This window comes from Camelus dromedarius, chromosome 11, assembly GCF_036321535.1.
Source record: "Camelus dromedarius isolate mCamDro1 chromosome 11, mCamDro1.pat, whole genome shotgun sequence".
Classification (NCBI taxonomy): domain Eukaryota; kingdom Metazoa; phylum Chordata; class Mammalia; order Artiodactyla; family Camelidae; genus Camelus; species Camelus dromedarius.
In genome coordinates, this window is record NC_087446.1 from 62,814,084 (window position 1) to 62,830,647 (window position 16,564).

Here is a 16,564-nt window from a genome sequence, read left to right on the forward strand (position 1 = left end):
TCTCCTAGAAGTCAAGTCTTCCTCCATCTTGGTTCCAACCAGTTTGTCCTGTCCTCAATTGCTGTGTAATTCCTTCAGTGGCTGTGCCCTGCCCCTTTTCCTCCCACTTCAGTACCAATTTACACTCACAACTCTGCATGGCAGTGGCTGTTTCTCCAAATACCTGACCACTCAGTGTGTTAGTCAAGTCTTTGACCTTTACTAACTTGGTCATCAAAAAACATTTTACTATTATTCTAATTTGCATCCCATTTATTATGAATAAGGTCAAGTTCATTTTCATATATTTAATAGCCATTTTCACTTTTTCTATCAACTGCCTAATCAGGATTTTTGACCATTTGGGGTTAGTTGATCATTTTTTTCTGATTGATGCTTTGGAGCTCTTAAGGAAAATTGATCTTTATCTGCAAATATTTTTTCACAGTTTGTCATTTCTCTCTCAGGTTTGTTTACAGAAATTTCTTCACTCAAGTTTTTCATATAGGCATACATGTATTAATATTTCTTTTTATATCTTCCCCACTCCAAGATTATGTTTAAAAAAACAAATTCATGATTTCTTTTACTATATTTATGGCTTCGTTTTTAATATTAAAATAGTTGATAGATCTAGTATTTATTTTGGTGTAAAGAACATGAGAGTCCCATTTCCCCCCCAGCTGATCAGTCATTTCTTTGTGTACAATTAATCTAATTGTCCATTCATCCTTCCCCCGTCCCCACATTTTCATTATATTCTTCATTTCTTACTATATCTTTTTTCACTATTAAATCAGAACACATCTTATATTAGAACCACGGAAGCACAGAACTTTGGGCAGTGTCAGGAGTCCGGCTGCAAGGAAGTGAGTCTACAAGTTTGCAGCCTGCACAAAGAACTACAACCAATCTGGCCACCGTTTGGGGTTTCCTTCCTCCAACAGCACAACAAGGAGCAGTCAGAAGAAGTAGGCCCTTGAATTAAGGAGTGTTTGTTAGATAACGGGGGGGGGGGGGGGGGGGGCTATGAACCAGCCTTTGTTAGCCAGGCAGTCTTTATTTTCCAGCATCTTGTCTGGCTTCCTTTATCTCATCCTACCTACCCAAATCTTTCTTGAAATGCGATTATGGGGTACCCCCGCCCCACCTCCTCCCATAGCACTGTCGCCCTTCCTTGCCTACGGTCTCGACCAGAGGGAGGCTCCAAACGACTAGGGATAGAATGACTGGGATCGGGGACAAGCGGCTGAGATGCCAGGGCTCGGAGGCGCAGGGCTGGGAGTGGGCCGGGTGGCGTAGAGAGGACCTCCGCGCCGCGCCGGCTTCGCGCCCCCGCAGTGTCCTCGGGGCCCACTAGATGGCGCCCAGGCGCTCGCATTCCCCGCGCGTAGCCGGAGCCTCCGCCGCAGCCAGCCCGGAGCCTCCCCGCGCGGCGCCGCGATCTGAAGAGCCGGGCGGCGGCCCGAGACCTCCGGGCCCGGCAAGTGGGACAGGGTGCGGGGGAGCCTCGGCTTTGTTCCTGGGGTCGGGGTGTGGCGGTTTCTCGACTCCGACCCCCACCCCCGCAGGAAACGCCCAGAACCACCCTAGAGCCGCGATCTACAAAGCCCAGCGATCCCGAAGGCGGGAGGGGTCAGGCGTGCTCCGGAGGCAGGAGGATCCCCCTCGCTCTCAGGCTCACGCCCGGCTCCTCATCAGGCCACCTCCAGCCCCATGAGGACCCCCGGGCCGGGGCTGAGAGCCTGGCGCAGCCTGGACCGAAATCTTGCGGCGGCCTTAGAGCGTTAGACAGGTCAGTGCCGGGGCGGGATGCGGGGCCGAGCTGGAGGCGGGAGAAGGCGCGCTCGCCGGCCCACCTTGTCCCCCGCACAGCTTCCCAGGGCCACTCACGGTGTCACCTCCGCCGGGGCCACTCAATAGCGCGGGCGTGATTCTGCATTTTCGTGACAGGCAAGGTGTGGCGCTGCCCTCTGCAGCCCACTCGGGGCCAGGTGATGCTCCGCCTGAGGGGTTGGGGGATGCGCGGGCCAGAGGAGGCGGCGGGCTCGGGGACGTCTGATGTTCCAATAAAGCGATGCTCCTCTACTTACGAGCCACCGCGTCGAAACCACCGCATCCAAAGGTCTCTTGCTTCAAGATGCCGGGCCTCGGGCGTGAGAGGAAAGCGAGACGCGGGAGAGGGCGACAAGAAAGGAAGCCGGGAGACCCGAGGCCCGGGAAGTGAGGGGAGGGGGACCAGGGGACCGATTCGCTGTGCAAATCCTGGAGAGCACCCGGGGGGCAGGCAGGAGCCTTCCCTCCCCGTCTTTCTCACTCCCCCACCCTACCGCCCACTCAGGATGCGGCTGGGCCGCCGGGCCCTCTGTGTGCTGGTCGTGCTGCTCGCCTGTGCCTCGCTGGGGCTCCTGTACGCGAGCACCCGGGAAGCGCCGGGCCTCCGGGCACCTCCTGCCCTGTGGACGCCCCTGCAGGGCCTCCCCAGGCCAGAACTGCCAGGTCTTGTCCCCGAGCCCCGCTATGCACACATCCCAGTCAGGATCAAGGAGCAAGTGGTTGGGTGAGTGCAAAGAGTCGTGGCGACAGCATGGCACTCGCTGTGGGGTGGCGTGGGAAGTTTTTGTTTCCTCGACTGCTGAGCTCTCCCAACTGGTTGGGGAGGTGAAGTGGGAGCTGGAGAGGGGCTACTGAGTCTTGCATTGGGGGAGGGGGGTGCAGAATCTATCCTCCCTGAATCTTGTCATGGTATGGGGAAGGGAGGGTGTGCAGTCAGGGGAGGGCCCTGACTTTCTGAGTTCTGGTGATTCCCTATGAAAGGAGAGTCCAGATGAGGTCCTGATGGTGGGAAGGCAACTCGAAATCCCAGCAGTTGGCCCTATTCCACACCTCTGTAAAATCCAGATTCAGGGATGTGTCATCCCATTGATAGTTCCTCCTCCCGGGGACTATTCGAAGAGCAATGTTTCAGGGGACAGACTGGATGGGCAGGGTTGAAGAGCCAAGGTGTGAGGCACTGTGTAAATGTTTTGGGAGGATGAGTGGAGCTGCACTGCTGGCTCTGAGAACCCTTCTTCCCTTCTTCCGGGCTCCAGGCTGCTGTCTGCAAACAACTGCAGCTGTGAGTCCAGTGGAGGAAGCCTTCACCTCCCCTTCCAGAGGCAGGTCCGAGGCATTGACCTCACCAAGGCCTTTGACCCTGAGGAGCTGAGGGCTGCCTCTGCCTCAAGGGAGCAGGAATTTCAGGCCTTCCTTTCAAGGTATCAGCAGGAAAGGAGGGCATGACTCTGCAGGTGGACAGCAGTGGGAAGCCACGAGGGTGGGTGTGGCAGGAGGGAGAGCCCCCCCTGCCCTGACTCCTCCCCTGACCCCCCCCCCCCAACCTTCGCTGCCAGGAGCCAGTCTGCTGCCGACCAGCTGCTCATAGCCCCTGCTAACTCCCCACTACAGTACCCGCTGCAGGGCGTGGAGGTCCAGCCCCTCAGGAGCATCCTGGTGCCAGGTAGGAGAATGGTCCTAGGGGATGACCTAAGCCACTGTGGGGGTGGCAGAGCCCAGGCTGGGTGGGGAAGAATGAGGGAAGATTCAAATGGGAAGTGGGGGACTTCTGATGAAAGGGAGACTTGAGGTCAGGTGGGCTCATGGGGTGGGAGGTGGGGACAGAAGGGACTCTAGGGTTGTCAGGATTTGCAGAAGACAGTGACTGGAGAGGTTTGGGAAGAATGATCTATTCTTTACTGACTGACTAAAGGTTAGGTGGATAGCACAAGCTATTGCTTTAATGGAAAGGAGAAAAAATCAATTACTCTAGGCTATGCCCTGCAATGCGCCCTGCTGTGGCCTCAACAGGAGGGATGGGTGAGAAGTTCTGTGTTGTGTGCGATGAAAGAGGGAAGAGAAAGTGAGGAATTCTAGGTTGTCTGTGATTCTGGTCCCCTTTCCTTCCTCCCAGGCCTGAGCCTGCAGGCCGCTTCAGTTCAAGAGGTATACCAGGTGAGAAGAAACAGGCGGGCAGGGAGGCGAGGTGGGCATTAAGGATGCTGGGAGGGCAAGAGGCTGCCAAAGGAGGGATGGAGAAACCAGAGAAGCAAGAGGTGGGTCTGGGGCCTAACCCTGCACTCTGCAATCCCCTCTCCCAGGTGAACCTGACTGCCTCCTTGGGCACCTGGGACGTGGCAGGGGAAGTGACTGGAGTGACTCTCACTGGAGAGGGGCAGCCAGATCTCACCCTTGCCAGCCCAGGGCTGGACCAACTCAATCGGCAGCTGCAACTGGTCACTTATAGCAGCCGAAGCTACCAGGCAAACACAGCAGACACAGGTGCGAGGCCTGGGCGGAGGCAGTGGCAGGCTGGGTGAACGCAGAGAAACCAGAAAGGCAGGAGCGGGCAAATGACAGAGGGTGTGGGAATCACTAGGGCAATGGCCAGAGCTGCCCAGCTACACAGTGGGCATTTCAGCTGAGCCAACAGGACCAAGGAGGGAGAGAAGGGGCCTTTGTTCATCTGGGGCTGGAGTAGGCCAGAGGGAAACCCAAGCCTTGGGTGTGTCCCCCTGTCAGGCCAACCGTGAGGGCCCCAGGAAGTGACCAGCCCCAGGAGCCAGAAGACTCAAGCTCTATTCCCAACTCACCACTTACTAGAGGGCAAAGAGCTTTATCTCCCAGAGTCTCCACTTCTCCTCTAGCAGAAGGGGCATAACACAGCCCTCCTGCTTCTCTCCAAGGCTTCTACACCAAACCTGCCCCCACTTTGGGGTCTTTGCATTTGCTGTTCCCTCTGCCTAGAATGCTCTTTCCCCAGATTTTGGCATGGCTGGCTCCTTCTTGTCATTTGGATCTCAGCTCAAATGGCTCCTCTTCACTATCACATTACTTGTCTCATTTTCTATTCAATACTTACCAGTATCTGAATTTTCTTTTTTACTTAGTCTGGAACCAGACTGACTAGGTTCCTATCTAGCTTTGTTGCTTTTAGTTGGATAATCATGGATAAATTAATTTCTCTGTGCCTTCTTTTTCTACAGTAGGACTCTACTTAATAGGTTATTGTGGGGATTAAATGTGTTCACATAGTTAAGGTAATTTAAAAAGTGCCTGGCACATAGTAAATGCTCAGTAAAAGTTAGCTTTTAATTGGGTCTTTTATCATCTTTCTCCCGTCTATTAGAATGTAAGTTCCATGGGGATAAGAACCTTGTGTTCTTGTCTAACAGGGCCTAGGAAGGTGATATACAGGGTAGGCACTTAAGTATTGATTCGCTGAAAAGAGAATGTTGTCCAAGCCCTGGGGGCCACATCTCATCTCCTTTCTTCCCAGTCCGGTTCTCCACCGAAGGGCATGAAGCTGCCTTCACCATCCGCATAAGACACCCCCCCAACCCTCGGCTGTACCCACCTGGGTCTCTACCCCAGGGAGGTGAGATGGTGTGCTCAGGGACATAGATCCAGCCCTGATGGGGAGAAAGTTGGGAGAGGGCGGTCCTGGGAGAGGTCTTCCTGCTCCTCACTCCCCACTCTCCTCTGCATCTAACCCTGCCCCTCGCTCCCAGCCCAGTACAACATCAGCGCTCTGGTCACCATTGCCACTAAGACCTTCCTTCGTTACAATCGGCTACGAGCACTCATCGCCAGCATCCGCCGCTTCTATCCGACGGTCACAGTGGTCATCGCCGACGACAGCGACAAGCCAGAGAGCATTAGCGGCCCCCACATTGAGCACTATCTTATGCCTTTTGGCAAGGTGCGCAGCGGTCTAGGCTGAACCATGCTCCACGGGGCACCGGGAGGGGGCGCACCCTCAGTCTGCTGTGTCCAGAGTTGTGATTCCAGGATTATCTGCCTCAGAATCACTGAGGTGGCTGTTCAGCATGAGGATTTCTGGAATGTAAGCTCCATGGGAGCTGCATGAGAGTGCTGTCTCACTCGAGTTGCATTCTTAGAATGGTGCTTAGCACCTAATGGGCGCTCAGTGAACAGTCGATGAATGAATGAATGTACGCATGAATTAAATGCATTCCAAGACCCTCCCCCAGAACACAGACTCAGCCTCTCACAGTGGAAAAAGGCACTTTTTTTTACCTAGCTCCCGGCCATTCGTAACTACTTGAAAGTTTGGAGTGGGACACAGGCTGTTGAGAGGGGTCAGGAGTGAGGCGGAAAGGTGGCAGAGGGCTCTGTCGTATCTCAACAGCATCACCAACCGTACCTACCCTTCCCCAGGGCTGGTTCGCAGGCCGGAACCTGGCTGTATCTCAAGTAACCACCAAGTACGTGCTGTGGGTGGACGACGACTTCATCTTCACGGCGCGGACGCGGCTGGAGAGGCTTGTGGACGTGCTGGAGCGGACACCGTTGGACCTGGTATGGGAGAGGCCACGGGATGAGCGGTGGGAGGAGGGCGTCCAGCAGGCCAAGGCCGCGTCGGGGAGACCCAACCGAGAGCAGCCAGCCCTGGGATGGGAGAGGACGACGAACGGGAGCCTGGGAGACTATCTGGGTCCTGCAGGGGTGGAGCAGGAAAGGCCGAGGCAGGGGAACCATCCGCGGGGAGAGGGAGCCCAGACCTACCCCCTTCCGGTCCGCGCCCAGCCTGGAGCCCTCCTCCCACCCGGGCAGGTGGGCGGCGCAGTGCGCGAGATCTCCGGCTTCGCCACCACCTACCGGCAGCTGCTGAGCGTGGAGCCGGGCGCTCCAGGCCGCGGGAACTGCCTCCGGCAGAGGCGCGGCTTCCACCACGAGCTCGTCGGCTTCCCAGACTGCGTGGTCACAGACGGCGTGGTCAACTTTTTCCTGGCGCGGACCGACAAGGTGCGCGAGGTCGGCTTCGACCCGCGCTTCAGCCGCGTGGCGCACCTAGGTGAGTGGCGCCCCCTCCTGGCCAAGCCCGGCAGGGACGCCGCGGGGCGCTGGGCCAGGCTCCGGGCAGCCAGAAGCCAAGGGCCCTGGGTACTGCTCCCCGCCCATCCTCGCGGGGCCCAAGGCTGCCACGGGGTCCCCAGAGCAGTTCTACGAAGACTTACCAAAACGTGCCCCAGGGCGAGAGAGAGAGAAAGCGCCCACCCTTCTGGCCCCGATTATCATTTAAACTTGGCCATTACCTGGAACTGCCTTGAACTTCCCCACCACTGTCACCTCCACTTCTGTCCCACTCCCAGCCGTATTCCCTGGTTCTTACCACCTTGGAGCAGTCCATTCAGCATTTATTGAACCTCTGGGCGTGTGTGTTGGGGGTGGGGTAGGGGGAGTCCGTTTTCAAAATAAGGGAAGTATATTGACCCCACTTTATACGAGAGTAAAACTAAGACCTAAAAGGGTTGACTTACATGCCCAAGATCTTTAGAAATAGTCTTTGCATAAGCACTCTCCGTACCCCAATCTCAGCTCTCCCTTAACTGTTGGCCCTGTGCATCCTCAAGACCTTTCATTGTGCACTTCCCTTCCCTCCACCCCCAGAATTCTTCCTGGATGGACTTGGTTCTCTTCAGGTGGGCTCCTGCTCAGACGTCGTTGTGGATCATGCATCCAAGTTGAAGTTGCCTTGGACATCAAGGGATGCTGGGGCAGAGACTTATGCCCGGTACCGTTACCCGGGATCACTAGATGAAAGTCAAGTGGCCAAACACCGCCTGCTCTTCTTCAAACATCGGCTCCAGTGCATGACCTCAGAGTGATGGCCACCCTTGGCCTTCCAACTGTCAGGCTGGGCCTGCCTCCTTGTCCCTGCCAGGATTTCTAGCAAACCCCACCGGCCAGTGACCACTCCACTGACTGTCCCCAGTCTCCTTCAGAACTTGATCCCAAATAGGGGCTTGTCCTGGTGACACTCTTCCTTTCTGTGAGTGCCCAGGGGCATGATGGAGCCATAACTCATCCCACAGCCAGTGCCAAGTCCTCCTCCCACCCCCTTCTCGTGGGGCAGGAATTGGGGGGTTGCTTTCCAAGTGCCAAAGAGCCCACTGGGACTCTAAGAACCTAAAGTGAAAACACTCTCCTGTCATCTCCTTGGGACTACGGGGATGGGGAAGCCCCCAGCATCTATTCCCAGGCCTGGGCACCTCCATCTCTGGATCCAGGAATCTGCAGCGGCTGCAGCCCCACCCCACAGAGAAAACTGGTACTCTGGAGCTGCTGTAGGGGCTGGTGAACACACAGGTGAAAGCCATTTTCAGTTGTGTCTCTGCAGTGCTGTGGGCATGGAGGAAGGGGCACCAAGGGTCCGAGTGCAGACACCCAGACTCACTTCATGAACCCAGAGGCTCTCAGCTTTGTTTTATTAGTTACATTAAATAAGGGGGCACAGGGGCCATGGTCCTCTTCACACATGCACTGTTGGGGCCCTCCACAATTTGAGTGACCTGGTCAGACCCACACTGTGCAAGTCTTTGGACCAGTGAGCTCCTGGGAAAGGGAAGGGACATGTCAGAAATAGGTCAGCTGTCCCCCTCCCTCCCCCAAGATTTGCCAGTCCTCTGAGGGGCACACCGCCTGCCTTGGAACCTAAGTTCCTCAGCTCTTCACCCACAGCTGGACCCAGCCTCTCTGGCTTAGTCTTAAAACAACTGATCATTTCATCCCCACCCCTTCCTCCTTCATCTTCCTCCTCAGCCCTCTTCGCAAATCCCTCTGCCTGGATCTTCAGCCACTGACTCACACCTCCCTCGCCATAGCCCAGCACCTCCTGGCTTCCACTCCCGCTGCTACTGCCTCCTCACCAGTCTCTCCAGGGCATATGCAGCTGCATCCTGGACACTCACAAACAGCTGTTCTGGGGTCACTCTGTCCAGGAGTCCTGCCTGGGTCAGCGTCCCCAGCACTGAGGCTGTGTGGAGAGGGGGGCCAGGCTCTCAGGCCCTACATCCACACTGTGTCCTCTTCCCTCCCCCCAGATGTCTGGTCATTCCCCAGTCTCCAGGTCCCTCCACCCTCCACACCTCTCACCATTACATTGAGCCAGGAGAAAGTGGATCCCAGCATCTCGGCATCGGCTGGCCAGCTGTGGGGGTGGGGGGAGAGGGGTTAAATCCTACATCAGAGAGTATTCATGGGATGAGAAGGGGACTATCTCCTTAACCTACCCTCTCCCTCACCTGAACCACTTCTCTGGCCCCTGCAGCATCTGCAAAGGTGACACCACTGCAGTCTAGGACCACCACTCTGACAGGCTCAGCAACTAGGATGGGAGAAAGCAAGAGTACCCTGATGCCTCCAAGGGTCGTGCCCAAATCTCCTTCCTTGTCATCCCATCTCACCTGCATCAGGTGGGCTGTCTGTCTTTGGAGTGAGCTGTGAGTAGAGAAGGGCAGTCACCACCTCTGAGACACAAGCACGAACACGTACCCCTTGAGCACAATGACCCCCCTCAGAACACCCACCTGCCTCCCACCCCCAAAGAAGCCATACACTCCTTTTGACCAAATCCCTCACCTGGCCTCCTTCTCCAAGCCTCAAATGCCACTCCAGGATGCGGCGAAACTGCCCACGGGTCCCAAAGTAGAGTGGTGTTGGATAGCTCAGGATGCGGAGCCCTGGGACCTGGAGGAGCTAAGGGGCCGGAGGGTCAGTGAAACATTCCAGTCCAATCTCCCCTTCCTGCTTTGGCTGTAGCCCACCCACCTTGTGGCTCTCTCGGAGTGGCCTGTAGAGCTCTGTCCCCTCGGCCAGTCCAAGTGCCAGGCACCGGACCCTAGGCAGGAAGCTGGGGTCAGATTCCCAGCCTGAGCTGGCTGGAGAGTCACCCCAAGCACTCTGTTCTCTCCCCTCCTCTCGACTCCCCTCATCTCTACTCCCACCTCTGGGTGCGGCAGACCACAGTCATCATGGAGAAGACCACACCTACAGCCAGGCCCAGGTCCACGCTCAGGGTCACTACAGCCACCCATGTGACCATCCACACAGCCTGCAGGACATAGATGGGAGTGAAATGCCCAGAAGGAATACCAGGCCATCACTGCCAGGAAAAGGGGTCCAGGGGCAGTGACTACCTGGGCAAATAATGGGGAGGGATGGCTCAGGAGAAAGTGGAAAGGATGATGGAGGGGACAGGACTGACGTAATGGGGGTTCCCCCCAGATGTAACTACCCCTTGAACCACCTGGGGAGTTATAAATATTCAAGTCTGAAGAGGTTCAAGCTCCACCCTTCACCTTGTCTCTGAGTAAAGGGATGAGGAGGTATACATGGTGGGGGTGGGTTGGGTGCAGAACTTAGGGCCGGGACACTTAGCTTTGATCCAGGGCAGGGGTTGGGGATTCTGGGGAAGATGAGAGGGGCAATCTGAGGGTAATGCTGCCATTTCTCACAAAGTCCACGCGGCTGATGCGCCACAGTTGTGGAAGCTCCTGCATCTGGAAGAACATCTGGCGCATGCTGGAGATGTTGATGCAGGCCAGGACAGCCTTGGGGCAGAGGAGGTGAGCTGACCTCCCCAGCGTACTGAAATAGAGCCACCCACCCCCCAGCCATCCCTCCACCTTCTCTGCTGCTTACCTTGGGCAGATAGTAGAAGAAGGGCCCCAGCCACAGCAGCACAGACAGGACAACCAGGCAGGAAAAAAGGCCTGCCAGCTGGAGGGAAGGAGGGATGGAGGGACGGAAGCAAAGAAGGGAGGGAACCCCACCCACCATCTGCTTCGCCATCCTTGGAAGGCTCCCTCCTCCCAAATCCCCTCCACACCGCCACACAGATATTCCTCACCCCTCAACTCCCTTCTTGATATTCTGCCACTCTCACCTACCTTTCCTCTCCCCCAGTTAAATGCCTATCATTTGCCAGATTCCCCCAAGATGTAGTTCAATGTCCCTAAAAAACCACTGGTAGATTACCCTAAAAGCAGACTAAATACATGCTTAGGGCACCAGGAAAGTACGAGAAACCAGAAATATTAGGGAGAGACTTCGATATATGATATTTCTTTTTAAGAGAAAACGTCCTCACAAGGAAAAAAAAATCAGAATTTTGTTTTTAAAGTTTATTTTCCATATTAGTATTGTTCTTATTTTGAACTACATATAGGGTACCTTTTTCAGTGCTTAGAGTCTACAAAGGTCTTAATGGAGCTTTCTTCTCTTCAATCTCTCCTACCCAGATAGTCCCATCCCCACACTCACCTCCCCTCACAGATTCCCATCCTCCTCTATAGAGCGGCCACCTGGGTATCTACCAGTCTTCCACCTGTTCCACCACCACCCAAACTGGATGCCTCTTCCCCCTTCTTCTCATCCAAGGACAGGCTCTTACCTGTGTGTTCCCACCAGCATCCACTAGTAGGCTGGTCGTGGCCAACGTGGCCGAGTTGGGAAAGCAAGAGAAGAGGGAGGAGACGAGGTTGGAGACCCCATGCGCCAAGAGCTCCTGGAGGGATGCAGTGAGATGAAGAGGAGAGAGACCAAGTCATGTGTGGGGAGTGGGGAGTCACATGAGGGGGTTGTCCCTGGAATGAGGCTGGGGTCCTCACTCAAAGTCACACCTGGTTGGAGTCAATAGTGTAGCTGTACTTGTCTGCATAGATGGAGGCCAGGGAGGTGGACACAGCAAAGGTAACCAGTGCCATGGGCAGCGAGTCAGCCAGAATTCTGGGCAGTTCAGCCAGACTGGGGAGGAGAGGTTGAGGAAATCTAGAAAAAGAGAGGGATCTGTGGTGAGGATGGCTGGGGTATAAGGAGGCTATGGGGAAGAGAGAGAGAACTGCATAGGGCAGGACAAGAGGAGGTGTTGAGAGACAGAGTTGTGAAAAAAGAAAGTTGGTGTCTTTTCATTATCTCTTACCCTCCGGGCAGCAATCCCACTATTTGGACATTGTATCTTGTGTCCAGGGAAGAGGTGAAGCAGAGCACAGAGGCCAGAAGCACCTAGGAAAGAGAGGAAATGTGGGCATGGGAGGAGATAGGCCCCTGGCAGAGGCTAGAACGGGCTGGACATGAGAGAGGATTGTAACGCCGGGTCCCATGGTTGCAGGAGCCCAGCAGCTGGGGGAGCTGGGATGTGTTTGGGATGAGTGCCCGACAACTGATTTAGAGTGAGGGAGCATGGGGACGGAAATGAGGATGATGTGTGCCTGGACTTATGGAGAGAGATGGACTGGAGGAAATCAGAGAGAGCTGCTATGAGCGATGGTGTATATCAAGAAATACAGCCAAGCCATTCCAAGTAGGGAAGCTGGGTTACATCTAGGGACATATGGGTTATCTGTGGAGATGTGGAATATTTAATTAGCTGGGGAGAAAGAGAAATGTAGGTGGATGTAGGGAGGGAGACAAGCCGTGAATTTCAGTGAAGGACTGGGTGAGGAGAAAGAGGGAGTGGAGGTTCTGTGGGACCGCTGTAAGGAGGAAGAAGACTTTCTGAGAGCTCCCGGGCGGGCTTCAGGAGAGAAGGGGGAACGTGTGGATGGGGGATTTCAGAGCGTCAAAGTGTTTTGGGAAGAGGCCTGGAAAAGTACCGCATAAGCAAGGCCTCTCATCTGTGACCTCTCTGCACTCCACGAGGGGGCGGCAGCGGCCAGTTCCTACAGGATGGGCAGTGTTTGTGCGGTGCCAGAGGCTGGGACCCAGGAGCCATCCTCACCATGACAATTTCCCCTGGGATCGGGGTGGGTAGCTTGTCTCGAAATCTCACATTCAGTTCCTTCACCGGCACGAGCAGCGCCAAGCTGAGTGCGGAGATGGTCAGTTCGGCGGGGCTGCTCCGGGGCAGCGCCGTCAGCACGGCGGCCAGCGTCTGCGGGCAGGGGCGGTGAGCAGAGGGCCCTGAGCCAGGTCGACTGCCCCCAGCGCGGACCCCCCAGACCAAGGCGGGGCCCTCTCTCCTGGCTCGCATCAGAGCTTTCACCTCCGTAGCGACCCTCATTCAGCCACATGGTTCTGACTTCTCCGTCCCCGCCCCACACTATCCCTCCACTCGCAGCCATTCCTTCCTTTTCGGGTTCCTGTCTTCCCGGGACAGCCAGAAGCTTCTTCGCTTTTCTCCCACCCCCACCTTGAAGAGAGCGAAGCAGCCGATCTGGCGCGGAAGGGGCAATCCCAAAAGGCTGGGCAGCTGGGACACGAGCACGTGTAGGGCAGCCCCGCTGGTCAGTGCTTTGACCACAGGTTCCGACAGAAAGGTGGCCAGGATGCCGAGCTGCAGCGCGAACATCCCCAGCTGCAGGAGAGAAGATGCGCCATCATCACTCATCACCGGAGGAGGAGAGGACCAGCCAGAGTGCAGTGTGCCAGCTTCTCCGGGCACCTCTCCCGCCCAGACCGGTGCTGGAGACTTGTCCCCCCGCCTCCTCCCCTGGCCCAGTTCCATGGCCCCCAGCGTGGATCCCCCAGCGTCCTCCCCCAAGGTCCTCCCTCACCATCAGTGCCCCGCTCCCGAAGGCCACGGCCGCCGCGGCACCAACCCGCTGAGCATCCAACTGTTCCCTCTCGATTCCGCTCAAGTTCCCCTCGAGAGGTTCAGGCACCAGCCGCTCCACGGCGGAGCCCGTCATGAGGCTGAGTACCGCGAAAGTTCCTAGGGCCCCGGGACAAACGCAGAAATCGCCAGCTGTGCCGCTTGGGCGCAGCAACATCCCAGCCCTGCCCCCCCCCCCCCATGCTGCTGTCAGGCCCCCTGTCCTAGAAGGCTGCTGCTCTGGTGAAGACCATGGAACCAAGAGAAGCCCAGAACCCCTGGTGAGGAAAGAAGGGAGCACCCACTGCAAAACTGCCCCCAGACTGCATCAGCCCCCTCTTGCAGATGCCCTGCAGACTGCTTGCTCCTTTGGGTGACAGTGCATATTCTCTCCCCTCTTCCAAGTTTTAAGGGACATTCGTTTTAGCCAAATTTCACGGGGAGGAAAAGTCTGAGTAAACTCCTGCCTCTTTGCACCGACTTAGCACCTCCAGCAAGCATTGCCTAGGTCAGAGGATCATAGCTGGGTAGCGGAAGGGGTGGACAGGATGGTGGGGGATGTGAAGAGGGGAATAAGAGATAGATTATAAGAACTGGAAGCCTCAAACCCCTGTTCATTTCACCCCACAGAGAAGGAGAGAAGTCACTGGGTCACTCACCCGTGGACAGATGTCTCCCAGTACCCAACAAGGTGTAGATGAGGACAGGGAAAAAAGAAGTGTAGAGTCCAAATACTGGGGGCACGGAGGTCAGGAGAGCAAAAGCCATGCCTGGGGGAGTAATGGAAGAAATGACTGATCTTCAGTGTGTGGGGTGGGAGGGGGGTGGGGGTTCCCAGCCTCCAGGACTCCGTTCCCTTCCCACACTCTGGGAGGCTGGCACCGGGATGCTAAATCACGCCACATGAGGGAACTGAGGGGTTAAGGGACCTCGGTGGGAGGTCGTGGGGCGAACAAGTTCAGAGATCCGTGTCGGCTGAGTCCTGGGGGGCAGGCATCAGGCCTCTCTCCAGTTCCCTGAGCCAGAACGTGTCCAAGACTTCTCGCAGGATTGCGCAGATGAGGGGAGCTGGGGGGTGGGGATCTGACGGAGGTCCACAGTCCTTGGCCAGAACTTGGCCTCAGATCCGGGTCGCCGAACCCTCAGCCGCACTAACCCACCACTTCGCTCCCGGTCCCAGGTCCCAGGCCCCATGCCAACCCAAAGCCCTCTAGAGCTTGGGCCCCTGACAGGCTGCTATTGGGGCCTCTCACCCTGGGGCACGTGCACGATGCCCACGGTCACTCCGGCCACCGCATCCCCCAGCAGCCAGGCCCGCCAGCGGTACCGGGGCAGCCAGCGCAGCGGGGGCAGCCGCGCCAGCAGCAGGCGCCACGCCCCTTGTCCGGAACAGGCGCCGGCCCGCCGCCTCCAGAGCCCGCGCAGCCGGGACCAGCGAGGCTCCGCCAGCGGCTCGGGCTCCTGCTCTGCGTCCCCGAAGAGCTGCTGGAACCGGGTCTCGGTAAGCGGTTCCCTGAACTTGGCGCCCAGGGGAAACTTAAGGTCGGAGGTCTCTCCCGGACCTGGGCAGGTCCTGGAGCCCAGGAGCCCACTCATTTTGCCCTCGGCCACCTCCAACTCCGCCCAGTCTTAAATAGCCCTCCGCGCGCTGGCCCCGAGTCCCGCCTCCGAGAAGCAGGGTCCAATCCTGTCCCGGAGGGCGCCCTCTCTTGGGGACCTTCTGCAGTCAGGAGACAGCTGCATCTTGGGGAGGGGGTGTCTCTTATGTTAGGCGTTTCCTCAGACATCCTTGGCAGGACCGCTTTCTCTGGAGCCTGTGGGGGATGGCTGTGAAAAGGTGTAGGAGCCAGAGAAATAGGCCAGAAGACAAGCGCACCCCGACACCCACTGTTTGCCACTCCTGTCTTTTGACTCCCACCTCCTCACTCCCAGTTCCTTTCCACATCTGCACTTCGGGGAGACTCCCCTAGGGTTACTGGTCACTCTCAGGGCTGCTGCATTCCCAGCAAGAAAGTTCAGCTGGGTTTCAACCTCCCCTTCTCCTCCCGGACCCACAACCTCATGGGGCACAGCTTGTTCCCAAAAGTGTAAGGGGCTCCATTGGCCTCAGCAGTTTCACAAACTACCTAGATGGGAAGCAGCTCCATATATTGGCTAGGGATGGACAGAGAACCACCATCCCACACCTCTGCTGGGAGTGGCTGGGTCTAAATCCCCAGTTCAGGGCCTCAGGGGGAATACTGGACAGATAGGGAATTTTATTTCTCAGAAGCAAAAACCAGTGCATCACTATTTATTACATTCCAGTGTTATTCACATTGTAGGCACTCAACAGCACTTGGTGGTCAAATTAAGTACAAAAGGTCACCCACCTATCTCATGTACCCCTGTGGTCCCTAAAGAGATACAAAGGTTCTGCGCTCCAAATCCTATTTTCCTCATCCCCTCCTCCATTCGCAAGAATCCTTAGCACCCCTCCCCATCACCCTCCAGTCCCAGTCCCTGACCCCAAAGCTCTGGGGGTGGGGTACAGTGAGGGTGGATCTCCCCTCTTCAATTCCTCCTATTGTTCCCCAGAAGTCTTATCTGGGCTGTACGTCCTGTCCCCCCCTTAGAGGCCCCTCCCCTCATTGTGGCCAGAGAGACCTCAGGCCCACAGGGAGGCTCCAGCTCCTCCTTGTCCCCCCACCCCAGCAGTCTATTGTCTGCTGAGGAAGCTCAAGTACACGTGACTGGGCCCAGGGGACGAATGGACACAGTGGACACACCGATGCCCAAGGACCCAGGACAGGGCACCTGGACATGCATCTCTGCATGTTTGGCTCTCTCTGTCCCAGGGAGGGGTGAAGACCCCTCTGGGCTCTCCACTCTTGGGTCTGTGGCTTGAAGAAGAATCCCTTCCTTCTCAGTATGGATATGCCCTACAACCTCCCAGACGGCAAAAATAAGGAGACCCAGAGCCAGAAGGAGCCATAGCGCCCAGCATCCTCTCCACCTCCCCGAGTTCCCTCAGCTGGACATGGAAGCCTCAGAAGGAAAGGTACATTGAGCACTTGGTCCTTCAGAATCTGGGTGTTGGGGGGAATGGCGGGAGGTCACCCCAGAGTGGGCTTTCCAGTGGGTCTAGAATACAGGCTAGATGGGAGGGAAAGAAGGGCTGGGCAAAGGGGAGGATATATCAGGGTTCTAGGGTTTCCCAGTGGCCCCAAGTTC

At 56.6% G+C, this 16,564-nt stretch overlaps 2 protein-coding genes across 2 annotated transcripts; one reads left to right on the top strand and one right to left on the bottom strand.

The window, feature by feature from the left end:
* The first annotated feature begins 1,385 nt into the window (after positions 1 to 1,385).
* On the top strand, positions 1,386 to 7,792 carry B4GALNT1 (beta-1,4-N-acetyl-galactosaminyltransferase 1). Its single transcript, XM_010993333.3, has 11 exons — positions 1,386 to 1,774; positions 2,321 to 2,539; positions 3,072 to 3,236; positions 3,372 to 3,478; positions 3,929 to 3,969; positions 4,116 to 4,296; positions 5,294 to 5,392; positions 5,526 to 5,716; positions 6,196 to 6,336; positions 6,592 to 6,832; positions 7,429 to 7,792. The coding sequence occupies exons 2-11, from the start codon at positions 2,322 to 2,324 to the stop codon at positions 7,644 to 7,646; spliced, it is 1,602 nt and encodes a 533-aa protein (XP_010991635.1). The 5' UTR covers positions 1,386 to 1,774; position 2,321; the 3' UTR covers positions 7,647 to 7,792.
* A 306-nt stretch (positions 7,793 to 8,098) lies between these two features.
* On the bottom strand, positions 8,099 to 14,958 carry SLC26A10P (Solute carrier family 26 member 10). Its single transcript, XM_031462302.2, has 18 exons — positions 14,605 to 14,958; positions 14,011 to 14,121; positions 13,314 to 13,471; positions 12,950 to 13,114; positions 12,539 to 12,691; positions 11,741 to 11,823; positions 11,442 to 11,589; positions 11,213 to 11,326; positions 10,462 to 10,539; positions 10,275 to 10,370; positions 9,765 to 9,871; positions 9,589 to 9,658; positions 9,400 to 9,516; positions 9,225 to 9,258; positions 9,063 to 9,145; positions 8,914 to 8,968; positions 8,688 to 8,794; positions 8,099 to 8,373 (listed from the first exon to the last, which is right to left on the bottom strand). Exons 1-18 carry the CDS (start codon positions 14,945 to 14,947, stop codon positions 8,335 to 8,337), a joined length of 2,061 nt encoding a protein of 686 aa, XP_031318162.1. The 5' UTR covers positions 14,948 to 14,958; the 3' UTR covers positions 8,099 to 8,334.
* Positions 14,959 to 16,564: the final 1,606 nt, after the last annotated feature.